Source organism: Penicillium daleae, assembly GCF_028827525.1.
Source record: "Penicillium daleae strain IBT 16125 chromosome Unknown utg000005l_segment0_segment0, whole genome shotgun sequence".
Lineage (NCBI taxonomy): Eukaryota > Fungi > Ascomycota > Eurotiomycetes > Eurotiales > Aspergillaceae > Penicillium > Penicillium daleae.
In genome coordinates, this window is record NW_026623153.1 from 2,225,815 (window position 1) to 2,243,867 (window position 18,053).

General features: G+C 49.1%; 8 protein-coding genes across 8 annotated transcripts; 4 read left to right on the forward strand and 4 right to left on the reverse strand.

Moving 5' to 3' along the window:
* Positions 1 to 591: 591 nt before the first annotated feature.
* N7458_005008 (uncharacterized protein) lies at positions 592 to 2,067 on the forward strand (the record flags this gene model as incomplete). Its single annotated transcript, XM_056908390.1, has 1 exon — positions 592 to 2,067. The coding sequence occupies one exon, from the start codon at positions 592 to 594 to the stop codon at positions 2,065 to 2,067; it is 1,476 nt and encodes a 491-aa protein (XP_056767008.1).
* A 599-nt stretch (positions 2,068 to 2,666) lies between these two features.
* On the forward strand, positions 2,667 to 3,284 carry N7458_005009 (uncharacterized protein; the record flags this gene model as incomplete). The annotated part of the gene is made up of 1 exon (XM_056908391.1): positions 2,667 to 3,284. The coding sequence occupies one exon, from the start codon at positions 2,667 to 2,669 to the stop codon at positions 3,282 to 3,284; it is 618 nt and encodes a 205-aa protein (XP_056767009.1).
* Positions 3,285 to 3,633: 349 nt separating this feature from the next.
* Positions 3,634 to 4,060, reverse strand: N7458_005010 (uncharacterized protein; the record flags this gene model as incomplete). Its single annotated transcript, XM_056908392.1, has 2 exons — positions 3,634 to 4,002; positions 4,049 to 4,060. 2 exons carry the CDS (start codon positions 4,058 to 4,060, stop codon positions 3,634 to 3,636), a joined length of 381 nt encoding a protein of 126 aa, XP_056767010.1.
* Positions 4,061 to 5,212: 1,152 nt separating this feature from the next.
* N7458_005011 (uncharacterized protein) lies at positions 5,213 to 5,458 on the forward strand (the record flags this gene model as incomplete). The annotated part of the gene is made up of 1 exon (XM_056908393.1): positions 5,213 to 5,458. One exon carries the CDS (start codon positions 5,213 to 5,215, stop codon positions 5,456 to 5,458), a length of 246 nt encoding a protein of 81 aa, XP_056767011.1.
* A 207-nt stretch (positions 5,459 to 5,665) lies between these two features.
* Positions 5,666 to 7,000, reverse strand: N7458_005012 (uncharacterized protein; the record flags this gene model as incomplete). Its single annotated transcript, XM_056908394.1, has 1 exon — positions 5,666 to 7,000. The coding sequence occupies one exon, from the start codon at positions 6,998 to 7,000 to the stop codon at positions 5,666 to 5,668; it is 1,335 nt and encodes a 444-aa protein (XP_056767012.1).
* A 1,856-nt stretch (positions 7,001 to 8,856) lies between these two features.
* On the forward strand, positions 8,857 to 10,398 carry N7458_005013 (uncharacterized protein; the record flags this gene model as incomplete). Its single annotated transcript, XM_056908395.1, has 3 exons — positions 8,857 to 9,682; positions 9,753 to 9,827; positions 9,875 to 10,398. 3 exons carry the CDS (start codon positions 8,857 to 8,859, stop codon positions 10,396 to 10,398), a joined length of 1,425 nt encoding a protein of 474 aa, XP_056767013.1.
* A 1,268-nt stretch (positions 10,399 to 11,666) lies between these two features.
* On the reverse strand, positions 11,667 to 12,044 carry N7458_005014 (uncharacterized protein; the record flags this gene model as incomplete). The annotated part of the gene is made up of 1 exon (XM_056908396.1): positions 11,667 to 12,044. The coding sequence occupies one exon, from the start codon at positions 12,042 to 12,044 to the stop codon at positions 11,667 to 11,669; it is 378 nt and encodes a 125-aa protein (XP_056767014.1).
* A 3,631-nt stretch (positions 12,045 to 15,675) lies between these two features.
* On the reverse strand, positions 15,676 to 16,645 carry N7458_005015 (uncharacterized protein; the record flags this gene model as incomplete). The annotated part of the gene is made up of 4 exons (XM_056908397.1): positions 15,676 to 15,979; positions 16,004 to 16,410; positions 16,461 to 16,560; positions 16,611 to 16,645. 4 exons carry the CDS (start codon positions 16,643 to 16,645, stop codon positions 15,676 to 15,678), a joined length of 846 nt encoding a protein of 281 aa, XP_056767015.1.
* Between the last annotated feature and the right edge of the window lie 1,408 nt (positions 16,646 to 18,053).

Genomic DNA, 18,053 nt, shown 5'->3' on the forward strand with positions numbered 1-18,053 from the left:
TTAGGAGCTGCACGTGATGCTGATCAGCAAAACAGGGGACTAATCTAGAACCTGGTATTTGGGAGTGAGTCATCGTTTAAGAGTCGACCTGCGACATTTTCATCTTTCAACACTTTTTCGCTTCTCTTTACTGTGCCGACCCGTCTTCGTACGCACTCAAGATGCAAAGCTTTCGATGGCTTCAACAAAGCCGATGGACTGTTGTTCTCCTTTTGTGACTTTGCCCATCGGAGTTCGGAGGATCGGACTTCCACTTGGCCTGTTAATCCTGCTTCCCTCTCAATGCTTGAATCTCAAGGGATTTCAATGCATAGCTTGCCGAACACATTCCAGACATCCCACCACCGCCGGAATGATACTATGATTTGAGATTGGGTGACCGGACCGACTGCGCAGAGTAATCGGAAAGGTATCGAAGCAATTATCAATGACGCACTCGACTGGGAGAAAAGGAGCGGAGCGACTTTTGAGGCAGACAAAACAGCCATCATACACTTCGCTCCTAAGGTCCACAAAACGGACCAGGGGTCGTTCACTATTAAGGGACAGACTGTGGTGCCTAGAGACCATGTCAAGATCCTGGGCGTTCTCATGGACACGAGACTCAAGTACAAGGAACATATCGCGAGGGCAGCGTCCAAAGGCTTAGAGGCGGCGATGGAGCTTCGGCGACTTCGCGGCCTAACCCCAGCAACTGCACGCCAGCTATTTACATCGACGGTGGCCCCGGTGGTAGACTACGCTTCTACCGTCTGGATGCACGCTTGCAAGGACAAGGCCAGCGGACCGATCAACCGAGTCCAAAGGGTGGGAGCGCAAGCAATTGTAGGGATATTTCTCACAGTTGCGACCAACGTTGCGGAGGCAGAGGCTCACATTGCTACTGCACAACGCCGTTTTTGGAGGCGGGCCGTGAAAATGTGGACGGACATTCACACCCTTCCAGAAACCCACCCACTCCGGAGGAGTACAGCATGGATCAAGAAATTCAGGAGGTACCACCGTTCGCCGCTGTACCAGGTAGCGGACGCGCTGAAAAACATTGAGATGAAATTTCTGGAAACCATCAATCCGTTCGTGTTAGCACCATGGGAGACTCGCATGCAGAGCGATATTGAAGCAATGCCGGACTCGCACACCGTACCAGGCGGATCATTGCAAGTTGCGGTCAGCAGCTCCGCACGAAACGGCCTCGTAGGATTTGGGGTGGCGATCAAGAAACAGCCACCTCGATACCGGAAGCTGAAACTGAAGACCTTCTCCGTGACATTAGGCGCAAGATCAGAGCAAAACCCATTCTCCGCGGAGCTAGCAGCAATGGCACACACATTGAACATGCTAGTGGGACTAAAAGACTACAGGATCACGCTGCTCACGAGCAACAAAGCGGCGGCCCTCACGATGAGGAACCCTCGACAACAGTCGGGCCAGGAGTTCGTCTGCCAAACGTACAAGTTGATAACCAGACTGCAGAGAAACGGAAACCGCATAAATATTCAGTGGGTCCCTACCAGCGCGGACAATAAACTGCTAGGTCTAGCCAAAGAGCAGGCCAGGACCGCGACCCAGAAGGATGCCGTCCCGCAAGGATCGGCCCCCAGGATGAAGTCAACAACACTGAAGATCGCTCGGTCCCAAGCAGCTGCCAGCAAGGACCTGCCGGAGAAAGTTGGAAGACACGTGAAACGAGTAGATGCAGCATTGCCAGGAAAACACACTCGACAGCTGTATGATCGATTATCGTGGAAGGAAGCGAGCGTGCTGGCCCAACTCCGGACTGGCATGGCCAGACTCAATAGCTATCTCTACCGGATCAACGTTGCAGAGTCGGACCAGTGTGCATGTGGACAAGCAAGAGAGACCGTGGAACACTTCCTGTTTCGATGTCGGAAGTGGACCACACAGCGAACAGCACTACTGCAATGTAGCCAAACTCACCGGGGCAATCTCTCCTTCTTCCTGGGCGGGAAATCGCCCTCTGATAATGAGCAATGGGCGCCGAACTTGGAAGCTATGCGAGCCTCAATACGATTCGCGATCGCCACGGGCCGACTGGACGCCACCTAACCACGTCGACCAACACAATAACACCCTCCCCCTCACCAACCCACACCTACCACCTTGTGCCAGAATTGGTGGACGCGCTTCAACTGCCGAAAATAGGATGTTGAACACTTGAAGAAGCGCCTTCAAGCCAGTCTACTAACAAAATTACTAACCCACAGGGATTCCTATGATATTGACAGCTGAGAGGACATATACTGAAAGTATCCATGTATGGGCTCGAAGGAGGTACGGCATAAGCATATTAGGGTTTGTATTGATAGATCAGTTTTAGTTGCCCTTTCGGCTTAGCCGCCGGGCGTTAATGAATTGTGTGTGTGTGTGTGTATCACTATGCATGGAGACCAATTTCATTGCTCGCGACGCTGGGCAAGATACTGGAATCAGTGGTTGCGGAAAGGATCTCACACGCGGTGGAGACGTACGGCTTGCTCCCGACCAGCCACTTTGGAGCCCGAAAGCAGCGGTCCGCGGAGCAGGCACTCGTGCTTCTGCAAGAGCAAATCTACACAGCGTGGCGCGGCTGACGGGTATTGAGCTTGATCAGCTTCGATGTCAAAGGAGCCTACAATGGAGTGTGCAAGGAACGATTGCTTCAGAGGATGGAAGCGCGAGGTATACCGGAGGATCTGCTCCGGTGGGTTGAGGCGTTCTGCTCGGAACGGACGGCGACCATTCAAATCAATGGGCAATCGTCTGAAGTCCAAAGCCTGCCCCAGGCTGGATTACCACAGGGCTCGCCGCTGTCTCCAATCCTATTCCTCTTCTTCAACGCAGACCTGGTTCAACGACAGATCGACAGCCAGGGAGGAGCAATCGCGTTCGTGGACGATTTTACCGCATGGGTGACCGGACCGACTGCCCAGAGTAATCGGGAAGGTATCGAAGCAATTATCACTGAAGCACTCGACTGGGGGAAAAGAAGCGGAGCGACCTTTGAGGCAGACAAAACAGCTATCATACACTTCGCTCCCAAGGCTCACAAAACCGACCAGGAGCCTTTCACTATCAAGGGACAGACCGCTGTGCCTAGAGACCATGTCAAGATCTTGGGCGTTATCATGGACACGAGACTCAAGTATAAGGAACATATCGCGAGGGCAGCGTCTAAAGGCCTGGAGGCAGCGATGGAGCTTCGGCGACTTCGCGGCCTAACGCCAGCGACCGCACGGCAGCTATTCACATCGACGGGCCGTCCGTGTTCTGCTCATATTTTCTGACAACAATGCGCCAATTTGCGGACCCTCGAGAAATCAAATTGCTTCCTAGGAGATTTTTTTCGTTATTCTTTATTCCCAGGAATAATGAAGCTTGATTGATTGATTGATTGATTGATTGGATCAACCAGTCAAACCAGCCCCTGTCGCTCCATGCTGTCCTGAGAGCTATTATTTATCTGTTCAAACTCATGTGTCTGGGACTACTAAACGTTTAGATATCAAGACTCGGGGAATCTAGCAGTTGCTTTGATTAAGGCCTAACACTGTAACTCTCAAGACAGAAAATGAAAACCCATATCAATAGTGCTTCTTTCTCATCAGGACATCTTCGCGTTCCAGTTGGACTCTTCTAGCCCAGCGCAATGACACCACCTGGATGCCCAGTTCCGCCTTGTTCGTCACTTTTACTGTCCTCCTCCACACTGGGTCCATCTTCACGAGTCTCGGCTTGCTTGAGAAGAATGTTGAACATTGCTTCAAACGAATTGCAGTCTTTGTCGTCCGATCGTCCCTGCTGTTTCAAGAGATAGTCGGTCACAGCCCCGAGCTTTCGATTTACTTCGTAGAGAAGTTCGGCCAACCCCACGGTCTCTTCCAGATCCTTTTTCGTCTTCTCCAGGGCATGGCGGGTCCTGCCGAGCTCCTGCTTGTATTCCGAGGCAATGCGTTCGGCCTGGGTTGTGCGTGCGTTCAGCGATGCGATGGTTCGAAGGATCTCCTGAGGCCAATCAGCTGACGCTCTCAACGTATAGAAGAAGTCATACCCCGGTGTCCATAGTAGCTGTAAACCAAAAGAGTTGATATACAAACACCAACGAGGGATCTTCGTGAGACACATTGCTCGATGTTGAGCAGGGTTCCAGTTATATAGACTCGATTCTCTCTAGTCCAGGCCGCGGCCTTCCTGATGAGAGTAGAGTTGACGGTTGATACTATTATGGATCATGGCCATCAATTTGCCCGGTGGAACAGGGTGAGAGATCTCGCAAGCCGTGGTACAGTAACTAGAGCTGGATGACAGAAATTTCGGACGGATCGTACAGAAGAAACGTCGTATGAGCAGGTCATGTATAACCGTGTTTGAATTCACTTTATCAAAGGCAAAGAAATGATCCACAGGCACTCAACGATTTATTCCAATGTGCTTGACCTCAGCAGAGTAACTGTATATGATGTAAATCTATCAAACAGGGCTCACCATCCCATGAGATGGAGATAGCAAGTCGGTGATCGGGACGTCGTGGAGCTTGGAAGTTTGCACTGAACATTATATGGATTGAACATTATATGGCCATCCAAGTTGCCCGGTGTTATCAAAAGCACATTCGGGAAAATACAAATCCATTTCTCCTCGAACACAACCACATTGTAGCCACATGGTACTCGTAATTACCGGACACAGAAAATCCGGCTGTTGGCGCGAAGTTCGTAAATCAGCGTGCTTTTCAGTATAACCGACAGTCAACTCCAGTTACACGCGCTTGTTAATTCCGAAAAGACTACTTTGGCGGAGCCTTGATCACGCATCTTCCCGCCATTAATCCACCTGTTCTTCTAAATATTCAAGATTCCTCTTAAAGCCCATTCCAGATCAATCACTTGGAGGCCCACTTAAGCATTCCGATGCACTTGTTGAATCAATCTTCAACACATGTACTTGTGGTTGCTAGAAAGACATCATGTCCCATATCACTGTGGACGAGGAAGGCACTTTCACAGTTTCCGCCCAGGGGCCGGAATATGAATCAAGCGAGGCCTCCAGCCTAGAAGTCCGTAGAAGTACATACTGGATTTATAGTGGCTGTCTCAAAGCAGTAAGCGGTGTAGGTTGGCTCAGGGCTCTGCCCACGCCTGCTCACCTCCCTTCAACTACATCTACTCCTTCATTCCTAAATTCGTTTCATTCTACACAGCAACCTGTGTCCACCATGGCTACCAATGAGCTGGCATACTCTGCTGACCAAGAAATTGCTAATTTCTTCGAAAAGAGTGCAGCGACTGGCCGAACCTGTGACACATCTGCGAGGGAGCATGTTGGTGGCAATGTCGTTCCGGTGGCCGTCATAAGCAGGCAAAAAAACCTTGTTGAAACCCCCTGCAGTGTGCTAATGCCCGAGGCCGACCTTGCCTACTTCCACCCTTATCTCGCGTTAGCTGTTCATGGTGGTGACTAGCCCGTATCCGGAAAATAGCACGGCAGGGATTCATTCATTTCTGTTCAATTCACTTCCATCATGCATTGTGTGGTGTTGAGGAGGATAAAATAAATGATACTTGGGCAAGAAGGCGCAATTAGACTGCGTCAACTCGTTTTTCGACTACAATCCTTAATGTATTTAAGCCGCACTAGGCCTATCCTCGGATTAATATGCAAAACTTCCCTACAGTAGGTGTGAACCAAGCACTTCGAGTCTTACCTGGATAAACTGATGTAAAACTTCTCCTGCTTCTGCATTGTTTCCCTGCCTGCGGAGCATTTGCGCAAGAAAATTGACACAGTTTATTGTAAACTGATGCCTAGATCCCAGTATCCTCCGGCTCATCTCCAAGGCTCGTCGGTACATCGTCTCTGCCTCTGTGTATTTATTTTGGCGTCGACAGACCCCGGCGAGGAAGTATACACGCACAAGCGTGCTTTCGTTATCGGTCCCAAGAACTCTATAACTTGCATCTAATGCACGGCGGTGGAGTTCTTCTGCCCTTATGTATTCCCCTTGACGCTCCAAAGACGAAGCCAAGTCGGTGAGGGCTTCCAGGGTAGAGGGTTGTTCTGGCCCGAATATTCGAGTCCTTTCTGACCACACTTGGTTCCACAACTCGGTCGCCTCGCTATGCCGGCCCTGGTCCTGGAGTACTCGGGCAATCCCACTCTGAATGTTCAGGGTCTCTTCTTGGTCCGGGCTGGTTGCGCTTGTTGTAGGATCTATCACTGTCCCGTAAATGGCCATCGCCTCGCTATATTGACCCTGCATCCGAAGATTTCTCGCAAGCCTTCTCGTCCATTGCAGGGGGTCCTGCATCTCTGGGCCCTGCTGCGCCTCTGAAATGTCTCTAGCTTGCCTCAAAATCGTTTCTTCCTCTTGCAACTTCTGAGAATCTTCAAGCACTCTTGCCAAGGTTGAGTAGTAATTCAAGGTCGCTGTGCTTTCAGGTCCATGAAGGACCTTGCTGATTTCCACCGCCTGTCGGTTCATTTGTTCAGCCTCTGCGTAATTCTCCTGTCTCCAGAGGACGAGTCCCAGGATTCCGATGGTGTCCAATAGTGTTTTCTTGTTAATTAAATTTGGTACGGCTTCCTCGGCGGCAAGCGCCCGTCGGCAGAGACGCTCTGCTTCGGCATATTTGGTCTCTGTCTCTAGAACCCAAGCTAGGTCTAGGAGAGCTCTCCTGGTTTCCGGATCACTCGGACCAAAAGACACCTCGCAAATATCCAATGCTCTTCGAAAAATGTCTACTGCTTCAGATAATCTGCCCTCGTCCCTCCTAAGATCTCCCAGAAGTCGAATGCTGCCGAGAGAGGATAAATCACGTGGATTTCGGTCGCTGTCTGCCATGCCTAGTGCCTTGTTGGCGAAGGACTGAATATGGCGCGCCACCAATATGAAGTCTGCACTATCGCGACTAGAGAATTTGCATATACCGGAATGGTCTGCGTCGATGCCAAGTACCAACTCGGTTGGAGAGCCGAGCTTCGCTGATGTTCGGTCGACAATCATCTTGATAAAACACTCAGAAATAGAGTAAGGCTGTTAGAATCAAAATGGCACGTACTCTTCTCTGTCCCAAGAATCTTAGACCTCTCCCTATTAGCCTTGTCGGTCGCATTTCAAAGAAGCTAATCACATTATAATTCCCAAGTTGGGTTCGAAAATCGTCGGAAGTTGCCTCCGTCAAAAGCGAGTTGCGCTCCAAGGCAGGTAATAGACTGTTCCTCCTCTCCCCAGTGAAGAAGCTGACCAAGCCTGCCACAACTCTGGCGGTGCTGACCATATTTCCGCCCTGGTGGGGGGTTGCAAAGAAAATAATCCCGTACGTCGATTTGCGGATCTGTTCGTACAAGTGATCCATGACCCTGGCCGTGACAAGAGCCTTCACTAACCATCAGCCGGTAGATAAAACATCCTACTGGGTTCGCGACCTTACCTGCTTGACCACGAGCCCTCCTAGCGAGTGACAGATGAATATGATAGGGCGATTTCGCTGGTACTGCAATCTTTGGTGAGGCTTGACTCGTTGTATCTTGCCCATGGTCTCACCTCATTTGATCTCATTCCACCAAGCCTGTCAAGCAGCGTGTTTGCATGGTTCCGGACGGTTGCCTCGGCTACGTGGAGGATGGCGTTTGCATTATATCCAAAAAGGAGTACTCTCGCGTTGGGAATTTTGTCCGGAAGCCAGCTCTCCGGCCAACAAATTCCATTCTCATTCGACCAGGTTCGCATGGCATGTTCCGGTGCGCCTGTCGGGTTAAGGCCATGAACGAAAACAATGCTAATGATAGACACAGATTAGTTTCATCTTATATAGGGGGCACGATACACGGAATGGAGGAGTATACTCTATCTGAGACTGCTGGTCGTCCCCAGGCTTGGGGTAGAGGACATTTATGAATTCCTATATTCGCCTGTCATTTCGACCCGGACGACCATAAACAACTTGGGGCCACTCTACCATTTGAGGTCAGAAAGAGAGCGTTCGAATGCCTGAGTAAGACTGAATGTGCACTCGTAAGTAGGAGGAGGCGGGGGACACAGAAGGATACGAAGAAGTGGCAATGAGGGTGCGTTGTGGGTGAGGCTGAAGTACCCCACTCCACCCCACCTCCCCTCTCCTGGCAGGGTCCATCTACGGAGGTTAATAACCATCACGAGTGCAAAAACCCCAGAATCCAATATGATTGGGCAATCTGTATACCGCCTCCTTTTCCGCCCGCAGTGTTTATCCTGTTCGCCTTACCCTAATTAGGTTAGCCAGCATGGAGTGGAACAGGCTTACCGTTCCAGGTCGGAATACTGTGACATAATCCACAGGCGAATAAAACACCCCAAAACTCCATACTAAATGCGATAAATAACAACTTCATATCTCAAAAGCCGTGGGTCTTTCGGATAAAATATGAGGCTTGTATAACCTCGATAGCGTTTCTGACCTACTGGTGCATTGAGAGTTTACTTTTAGAAAACTCATGGCGATATATATATCCGTGTCTCAAGGTCAAAATGATACTGTATTTTATGGTAACGCGTCGAAATAATGCTCTCACTAGCTCAAAATCTAGGCATATTATTCTTTTTGCTTAGAAAACTGTTAATTCAAAATTTAACAAAAATAAAGCGCTGGTGGTTGAGATATAGAGGAATAAAAATGTAGCATTGGATATGGTATTTTATAGTTTCACTTGCCTATAAATTACATTACTGAATCTCCGATTCAGTACGCTACTGTAGTGTAGTGTACAGTATACAAGACCGTATGACTATGTATTTTTCAGAAGCAGACAATCCTTTCTTTTGATTTTAACATAGTGCAATTCCTACTGTTCTGTGCTCACATGAATAACTTCTATTTTCCCATGCCACGCCCTCAAATTGACCTGGAGCCTTACAGGGAGGAGATTACTCTCTTATATTCTCAGAATGCACGTATTGCCAATATCCAGACCATCATACAAAGCCACGGCGTCAATATCTCACTCCGCACGCTCAAAACTCGCCTTTCTTCCTGGGGCCTACGGCGCCAACTACCTAGCCAAAATGAAGCTTTGCACGCTCGCCTTCTCACACTAATTACCGAGGCAGGTTTATCGGCTAGAGAAACACTCGAAGTGCTACAGAAAGAGGGATTCCGGGTCTCTGAACCTACGCTTGAAAGGTTACGAAAACGGCTTGGAATTCAGCTTCGTACAAACTGCCCGCTTCAGCGGCAGCAGCAACGGCTCGAAATCGAGGTTCTCTTGACTGAGGAGCTTGGAATTGGCGATGTCGAAGGCTATGGGCGTCGGATTCTCTATCACCACCTTCGCCGGCATGGTTTTCTTTTCCCACAGCACCGAGTATTCGAAGTCTACCGCTCTCTTCGCCCTGACTCACTCCTCCGCCGATCATACGATCTCCAGCGCTCCCGCGGCGAGTATTGGTGCCCTGGGCCGAATTTCGTGTGGCATGTGGATGGTTATATGAAGCTAGCGCAGTTCGGGGTTGAGGTTTATGCTGCCATTGATGGGTACTCTCGGTATATTCTCTGGATATACGTGGGAATTAGTACTCGTACCGCAGTGAGCGTTCTCTCTCAGTTTCTTGACACCCTCGCCGAGCTCTCCTACCAACCGGAGATTATTCGGTCTGACCTCGGCTCGGAGACCTCCCCTTATTGGGGATGCACAATGGGCGCTGCGGCAGGTGTTCGATCCAGAGGCTGCCCATGGAGACTGTTTCTGGCTAGGGCGAAGCACAGATAACCAGAGAATAGAGGCTTGGTGGGCGCAGTTATCTAAGTCGTGTACTTTTCTCTATTACCAATATTTCCGGGAGCTCCGGGAACAAGGTAAGTCATCCTGCCCACTATCCGCTGCTGGTACTAATCCTCTATAGGTCTCTTCTCCGGCTCTATCCCTGAGCAGGTCGCCCTTCTTGCGGTTTATATGCCTACGCTCCGCCGGGTTATTGGTGAGTACGCTAAGACCTGGAATATTCATAATATCCGCAAGCAAAAGTCACGGCCGAACGCCGTTACTGGGAAGCCTTTTATGAATTATTTTAATGCGTCTAAGCCGGATTACCAGCGCGCAGTTGATCAGATGCTGCTTCGCGAGCTCCAGGAGGACGTCCGGGACTGGGATAAAGATGAATATTTACCCCCTGATGTCCTTGCTTGGTGCCACCAGCAGCTTCAGGAGATTGGAGCCGAGCTTTATGGGCCTGGAAATGGCTTCAATCCTGATAATCCTCCGTCTCGTGTTCCAGAGGAAGTTAGCCAGCCTTACCGGGTCGAATATCTCGAACTCCGCCGCCGTGCTCTTCTTCATGACCAATTAGATGAACATCCAGTGCTCTGTCTTACTACGAAACCCCTCGGTGCATGGGATTGGGAGCCTGGAGAGGCACAGGAAGGCTAGTTTTCAGCACCTCTCTGTAGGATCTCGGCCCAAGATCTAAATTCAGGCTGATCAGCGTGTGCTACCGCGCTCTTGGGATTTTACGATAGCCAATTAGTATCCACGAGGTAGGGGATCGACGGAGGTAGTTCGGTATATAAACTTTCTTACGTATACATGTCTCAACGCCAAAAGACCAGGTTATCATAGTGCCACATAAAGTGTTAAACAGGGGAACTTCCGTCCTGACTAGTACTAAAGTGAGTAGTATTAAACATGCCTATTTGAATGTGGGTGAATTGAAGATTGTGAGGTCCGTTGGATGATCCTCCGGGGTCTGCCATAGCGTGTTACATGCTATACTTCCGGAGCTATCCGGATTGCCATTAAAATCTAATGAAGGCGTGGAAGCTGAGTAAGCCTGTCTTTGGATCCCTTGTGGTAAGATATCTGCGCCTTAGTTCGTCATAAAATCTTCGCTAAGTACTAATTTTACAAGAGGAAATTCATTCAGTTTCAAGATAACTCGGCTCCTTCTTATATTTAAATTATTTTTGTACCTGATATTCTTCCTCAGAAACCCTCCCACTTGTGTTTCTATGGCTAACTACCGGAATACCCTGGCCCATCGTACCGGGGAAGATGTTTTTGCTTATGGTCCTATCTCTACTGCCCAGATCACCTCCCCTACGTATAGTACGAGCTCTTCTATACAGAATTTATCCTCTTCGGCCAGGGCGACGCTATACCAGAGAAGCCTCATTACCCCAGAACCACGCTTCCAGGCCTTATCAGAGACGACAAATGAGATACGGCAGCGCCAGATCCAGCAGCAGTCGATTCAGCGCCAATTTATTGGTGGGAGAAGCTCTGGAGGTAGCCGCCTCAGTCGAGGGCGGCCTCAAGTTCCTACAGCACCAGCAACGGTCTCATTAATCGTCCACTGCTATTTATATTGGTACTTGGGGTCGGGAAAGCCAGATAGGCTTGAAAAGCTAAGTATGGAGAGATCGCGCGGCCAAGAGAGAGATATACTAATTTGCCTCGTTATGAGTAGCTACAGTTACCCCAATCCTTACACCGGGTACTATCAATAGCTTCGTCGACTTCATCGAAAATGAGCTCCTAGTGGAGCTCGATCCTGAGGATTACACGCGTGAGCAAGGAGATACATTTCGATTTGCAACTGCAGTTAAGAATAAAAAGGAGCCATGGTTCCTAGGCATGCGGGAAGATCATGAACAGCTCCTCACAGACTTCTGTACGAAATTTACCAAAATCAAGGATAGTTATGAGGTCTTCCTGATTATCAAGAGAAAAAGACTTGAACCAGTGACGATAAAGCTTGAAGCTGAAGCTCCTGTGGCAGCAGGAGCTCCAGCGCCATCTCCTCCGCCCTCAGAGGTATCTATCTCATCATCTCTCCCATCGCTAGGAGCAATTATCAGGTCATTATCACCGCGGAGAGCTGTGGAGTTTACTCCGCCGCCGGCGCAGCCAGCGGCGCTGCCGCAGCGGCGAAAGCGAGCTCGTGTGCCGCCAGGGATCTCTCCACCACGTACCCGGCGGAGATACCAGCTGCGAGAGTCGGATATGGAGAGAATGACTGCGTCAGGACCTGTTTCGGAGACCTGGAGGGCAAACAGCGGGTAATTAGCATATGACATAGATGACGGAGTGGAAGGACTGGAGAGGATGTGTCATTTCGTGTTATATTTTTCGATTTTGAGACTCAATCAACTTCAATTTGCATGTCTTGACTAGTCAGGAAGAGAAGAGAGTTGCTTTTTAGCGAAAACACGTTATTTGGAAGAACTCAGCTTGTTTTAGTGCTTCTTGGGTAGAGAAGGGCAGGAAGACGAGTTGGCAGATCAACAGGACGTTAGGTCTGTTTGTAGGTGCTGGATAAACTAAAGCCTAATTAGGCATAATTGACGCTCCCTGGTATTACGCTAGTTGTAATAAGGCTAGACTGGTACCAGCATAACTATCCACACCACAGCTAAGTGGGCAAAACGGGAATTCTGCCGGACAAAAACAACCATTGGTCATTTTTGCACTCGTGATGGCTATTAACCTCCGTAGTCCATCTTCGCAAGTGAACACGAAGGCCCCGTTGCCAGGTACAGACTGGCTGTGAACTTCAAGTCCGATCACATGCCCGTATATCTTTGAGTTTTGCCATTGGTGCCATGCCTCAGGAAAGCGTTGATGGAGCAGGTGAACTCTTCTGCATCGCAGTCACGCCGAAGGCTCATGCTGCCAACTTCCGTCAACTGCATGTGCTGCCTGGGATAGCCTGTCCATAATATCCTATTCAAGCGGAGCTAAATGTCGTCCGCTCAGGCCTTCGGGTTCTACCGCTTTCTTCTCTTCCTTGGCTCTGCGCCCGCCAGCCTTGCGTAGCTCCTTTTCCACGCTTGTAAAATCCGATAAGATCGCCGGCCTTGTGTGCCGAAGCGGGAGGTGTTTGTAAAGCTGAGTCGCTGGTTCGCAACGGGGACTCCGTCGCCCGTCCAGTGATGGGCTCTATCGGGAGGAGCAAATCGTCTTGGGATAGCTCGGAAGAAAATCGTGGCTTCTGCCACTAGGCTTTTGGCTTTGTTACCTTGTGCAAATACTTGATTGGCCCACTGGCCATACCTCGTCCGGTTGTCATTCGACCCCGATTTCCGTCCCTCTGGCAATGACTCTTTGTCCGTCGTCTTTAAACCTATGCCTTGGAACCTTGGGCCTCCATCCGTGTCCTTCCGTCATCGGGCTTGCGGCGCTTGGTTTTTGATCGATCTGATTGCTGATCTATGAACTATTAGCATGTTTGGCTTTGAATAATAAACAAGAGGCTGCTGAAGACAGATAGCCAGACAGGCTTTGTCTCCTAAGTCCGCTGTCCCGCAGGGGCGGCCCGCCCTCGTTCAGCGAGCCCGCCTAGTTTTACTAGTGCCGACTTGGCAAGCCCAGACGGAGATGATCGACTTCGCACTTACCTTAATTCATCATCCAAACCCGCAGCTGAACCGATGTATGAGGCTTAAGCGCAGACCCACACTTTGTTGCCAGAAATAACGACAATAAATGTTGCCTGGATGTAAGTGTTATTCATAAGATTCCATGGGTCCTGCTTGCACTTACTCTAACTATTGAAGGAAGAACGACTCTCTCAAGCGGCTGGCTATCTTCCATTCCATAAAATGCCGGAACTGTTACGGCGTCTTTTCCATCGTCCATCGAGACCAAGCTCACCAGCTGGTCCGAGAAACAAGGCTCCGCCCCAATATGGACTGAGGTTGTTGCATGAGCCACCGGATAATCCTGGATCCGCCGTTGAGTATGATTCTCAAGGAAATAATTTCTTCTACAACTGACTTTATTTTTGGATAGCATCGTCTTTGTCCACGGCCTTACACTGCAGGAATAATATTTGGTGATAGCATTACAGCGCTATAAACAAGAACGAGATGCATGATGTATAAACTGGGTTGCCATCCCCGGAATAGTCCCATCCTTTCAAGCGGCCGGACAAAATACTGCATGGCCCCAAGAGCATTATAAACGGCAACTCGAGCAACTTCCAAAGTAAGTGGCACCGGCTGGCCCAGTGGCCCTGCGAGACTGTGGATAATCGGTACCAGGGCAAGCAAGCCCAAAGAGGCACAGTGATATTGAAACTTGAGACTTGTCACATGGGGGCCCGAGGTTTGGACCAGCACCTCGACCAGATGTCCCACGAAAAGCAAAGAGATAGCGCAAATGTATCCGAGCTGCACCAAGGCACGAGTGGAGAACTGAAGAGCGACATAAGAGATGGTGGTTGTATAAATCAATAGCAGGATGCCCCCGAACTCCAGCTTCTCCCAATTGCATGCATTGGTGCTACCAAGGACGAGGAGGATACGGTAGGTGAGACTCAGGAAACACCAGGAGACGACACCAACGCCAAAAAGAAGTGTCGCGAGCGAGTTACTGATGTCCGCATGGGACAGAGGGAAGTGGAAAAGCAAGCATTGAAGGGTAAATAAAGAAAAGTAAGAGATCCCAAAAATATCGAGAACAGCGATCACCGTGGAGTCTCGTAGAGTGAGGATATTGGAACCCTCCATCGAAAAGAGTAATTTGATACAGTCGCCAAGCGATTATGAAGAGAATCTGCTTACCATCTGAGTCTGGGCAGCAAGCGTCTTTTATAAGGGAAATCGGGAGAAGAGCACGGGAAGCTGTTCATTCTAAGTAACGGTGCTCGCCTTGCCTATGATGTCAAATTGCGTTCGGGATCAACGGAATCGTTGAGAGACCGGATTAGAAAATGGAGGGAGTGCCGTGAGAATAAGTTTGGTAAGGGTTATCCGTTATATGATGTCTACATTCTTGGTGGCTAATGGGTTTTCTAGGTTGTGTTCTCGATGGTATACTTTCAAAAGACCAATTGCAGGACCTAGCTGACTGCTATGGTTTGGATAAAGATGCTGATTTACGTTTCATTGGTTATCAGGCACAATTATAGCTAAGCGAATGTATGAGTCAGAGAGTTGATAGCATGACAAGGCCCACGATAGGAGAATGACCCAAATACCACTCTTCCTCTCCTTGCCTTTCGAAATTGATGATGGCGATGAATCCCTCTCTGGCGCAGTGTGGAAAGAGCACCGCTCGTACTGCAAGAAAGACAAGTGCTATAGGAATCAATAACAAAGTCTATAGACCCGGCACGGATACACTCACCTCAGTCTAGGCGCCATTGGAAGCTCCTCGGCATTTCGCGCATTTATCTCGACGGTTATGGGAGCTTCCCATGGCCACCTCCGGCTAAGGTTGGGGACGATTCTGAGGACAGGGACGCGGTACTCGTCTAACTTCCCTATCTCCGCAGGCATATATAGTGGTCGTAACCAACATTTCGCACATGGCAGGCGACTTGATTTTAGTCAGCAATGGCCTGTAACCAACTCGTGTGTCAAGGAACATTACCAAGAGTGGTACAGAAAGCTTTATGACGGGATTCGAATTGTTGCGGACTTAAGGGAATATACTCGAGGCATTCTAATGGGAGGCATCGCCGCCCTTTTATCAACCTGTGGCTACAGGCGGATCCAGGACATGAATTCTATTTTTGACGTGATTTCCCACTCGTTCTAGAAAAATCTGCATTGAAATATGAATAATCGAGCCTCTTCTCTGTGAGCGATCTATCAACATCAGTGTATGCGCTTTTCTCTCTAGATGCCGTGAAACCCCAGAATTTCCGATAGACTACAAGTTGATTAGTAAGGAGATAATTTCGAAGTGGCGCGAAGTATCAGCTTACATCATTGTTTTCCAAGTGTCCGTTGGGAAGTCTGTGTCAGTGGAGGGCCAATTGGTGAAGTTGGCTGCTTCCCTGTGTTCGCCGGTAGGATCGTGATATGGACTCAAGTACTTGTGGGCAAACGCTTTGGCAGCGCATATTCTATGCCGTGGGTTACAAACGAGCATTCTCCTCAATAAGTCGAAAGCTGACAGACGTAAGTATTCTGCAATCAAAATTTCACTCCCCCAAGATTGTACCTTGTGGCTTGACTCCCCGAAATCGCTCACGGAGTGACAATTGTCCGTTGTCCGACTGATCCTGAACTAACATTATCAATGGGACCTAAGGGAGATTTGTAAGCAAAGGTGCTGTTGAGGGTATGCAGTTGGGGATGCCCGCTGTCGTACAATCGTGGATCCTGTCTGCATTTCGTCCTGCCCGAGGAGCTCCGCAATAATCGACAGTTGGCTCACATCATTCTTTCCTGGGAATAATACCTGGCCGTGCAACATTTCCGCGAATACACATGCTGAGCTCCATATGTCAACCTCCAAGCCGTACGCCTGCCCGGTGAGCACCTCTGGTGCCCGGTAGAACCTCGTGGTAACATAGCCTGTCATTTGAGACTCAAATATACGTGCAAGTCCGAAGTCGCAGATCTTCAGGCAATGGTTTTCATCTATAAGGATATTGCTGGGTTTTATGTCACGGTGGACGACACCTGCCGAATGAATGTATTTCAATCCGCGCTGTCGATGGTTAATCGAAATTGGACCTGCCCCAAACTCAATAAACTTACCAGCATCTGGTAGAGGTAAAATTGGGTTACTCGGTTCTCTAAAGGCCCCAAACCTAGGCGACTATGTAGGTCAGACCTCATTAGACCCGTCACGATGTATCTGCGGTAGTTAGCAGACGTTGCGCACCTTTAGTGCGCTAGCCTACGTACATATCCTCAGATGCAGAGACAAAAGCGTCTGTCATTGTAATGACCTATGCACCGTTCAGCATGTATGCGGAGTTCGGAGCTTCAAACGTTGCATATCGGATACATTCTCGTGTTGGAGGTCTTTTAGCAACCTGACCTCTCTATATGCGCGTTTCGCCGCTTCTTTCGTACTGAAGGCATTGCATATCTTCTTGATTGCCACATGTCGCTGGCCAACTTTGTCTATCGCAGAACTTGTTCCCCACTTGTTAACCGTTTTTGCTTCAGAAAAATGGTAAAGAAAAGAAAAGGCGAAAGGGATAACACCAACGATACGAATGCAAAGGTTCCCTGCCCAACTTGTTCTAAAACCTCGTATCTGCGGAGCAAGTCAACTTCAAGGTCAGAAAGCGCGACCAACGCACATTACCGGGCTGAAAGTTCAGAAGCCGTCCCTAACATCGCCCCTTTGGATAACCTTCCCAAGTCGTAAAACGCTGCGCCAGCTATGACACAGAATAAATACCCTCATATACAAAGGGAATCGTGTCCCCTTTTAAACTCATACTATAGGGGGGAAAAGGGTATCGCATACGTCAACATCGGCCGCTTTATGCCGCAAGCGGACAGCAGATACGTAACACAGGATCAACCCGCAAGCAGAACCCACTAAGCAGTTAGTCTAGTGCGTAATGGTCCAACCAATTTTCGCATCACACAGTTGGCTGGATTGCTGTCTGGAGACCGGACTCCAAGGTCCTATACTAAACTATTGTTACCGTAATCTGTGCTTATTGCTGGTTGATCTCGTTCTTGTGTCCCTTTTTTACGACGGGATTCTCGGGAATTGTTAAGGACACCCCATCTTTTTACTAACGGCACCCCAACGGGATTATCTAATAAGGAATTGTTAACTAACGTAATTCCCGGTTGATCGGAACACACGGTTAATCGGAACACCTATACCAATTAGAAAATTTCAAATTCGATTATCTCCATCAACACCCATATAATTTTCTATTGCTAACGATTCTTACAATGATTGATCTTATGCCCAATTCCCCCACACCCACTACACCTAGGAGGTGCCCTAGTACGTGGTGGATCTGCCTGATTAGGCAATTCGCCCTGCGTATGCGATACTACCCCATCAGCTTCTACCGGCTGGTTTAGCTGTGCAACTAGCTGTAGGCCCTCTTCGACGGTTAAACCCTCTTCGCAGGGTATAAACTTATGCGACCGGTTACGCTTCTTGACGATCTTCTCATTAGCTGCGCGGAGATTCGCGTTATCCTCTGCTAGCAACGCAGCGCTATGCAAGGATAGATAGCTACCCTTGATAAGTTGATTTATCATGCTGTTGACCGGGCTCGGAGGGCTATTTGACCGTCGTTTTAGTAGATCCTTTATCAATGAAGCTTGCTTTTGTAGCTGAATAACGGTTCTAGGCGTTTTTGGTGTGAA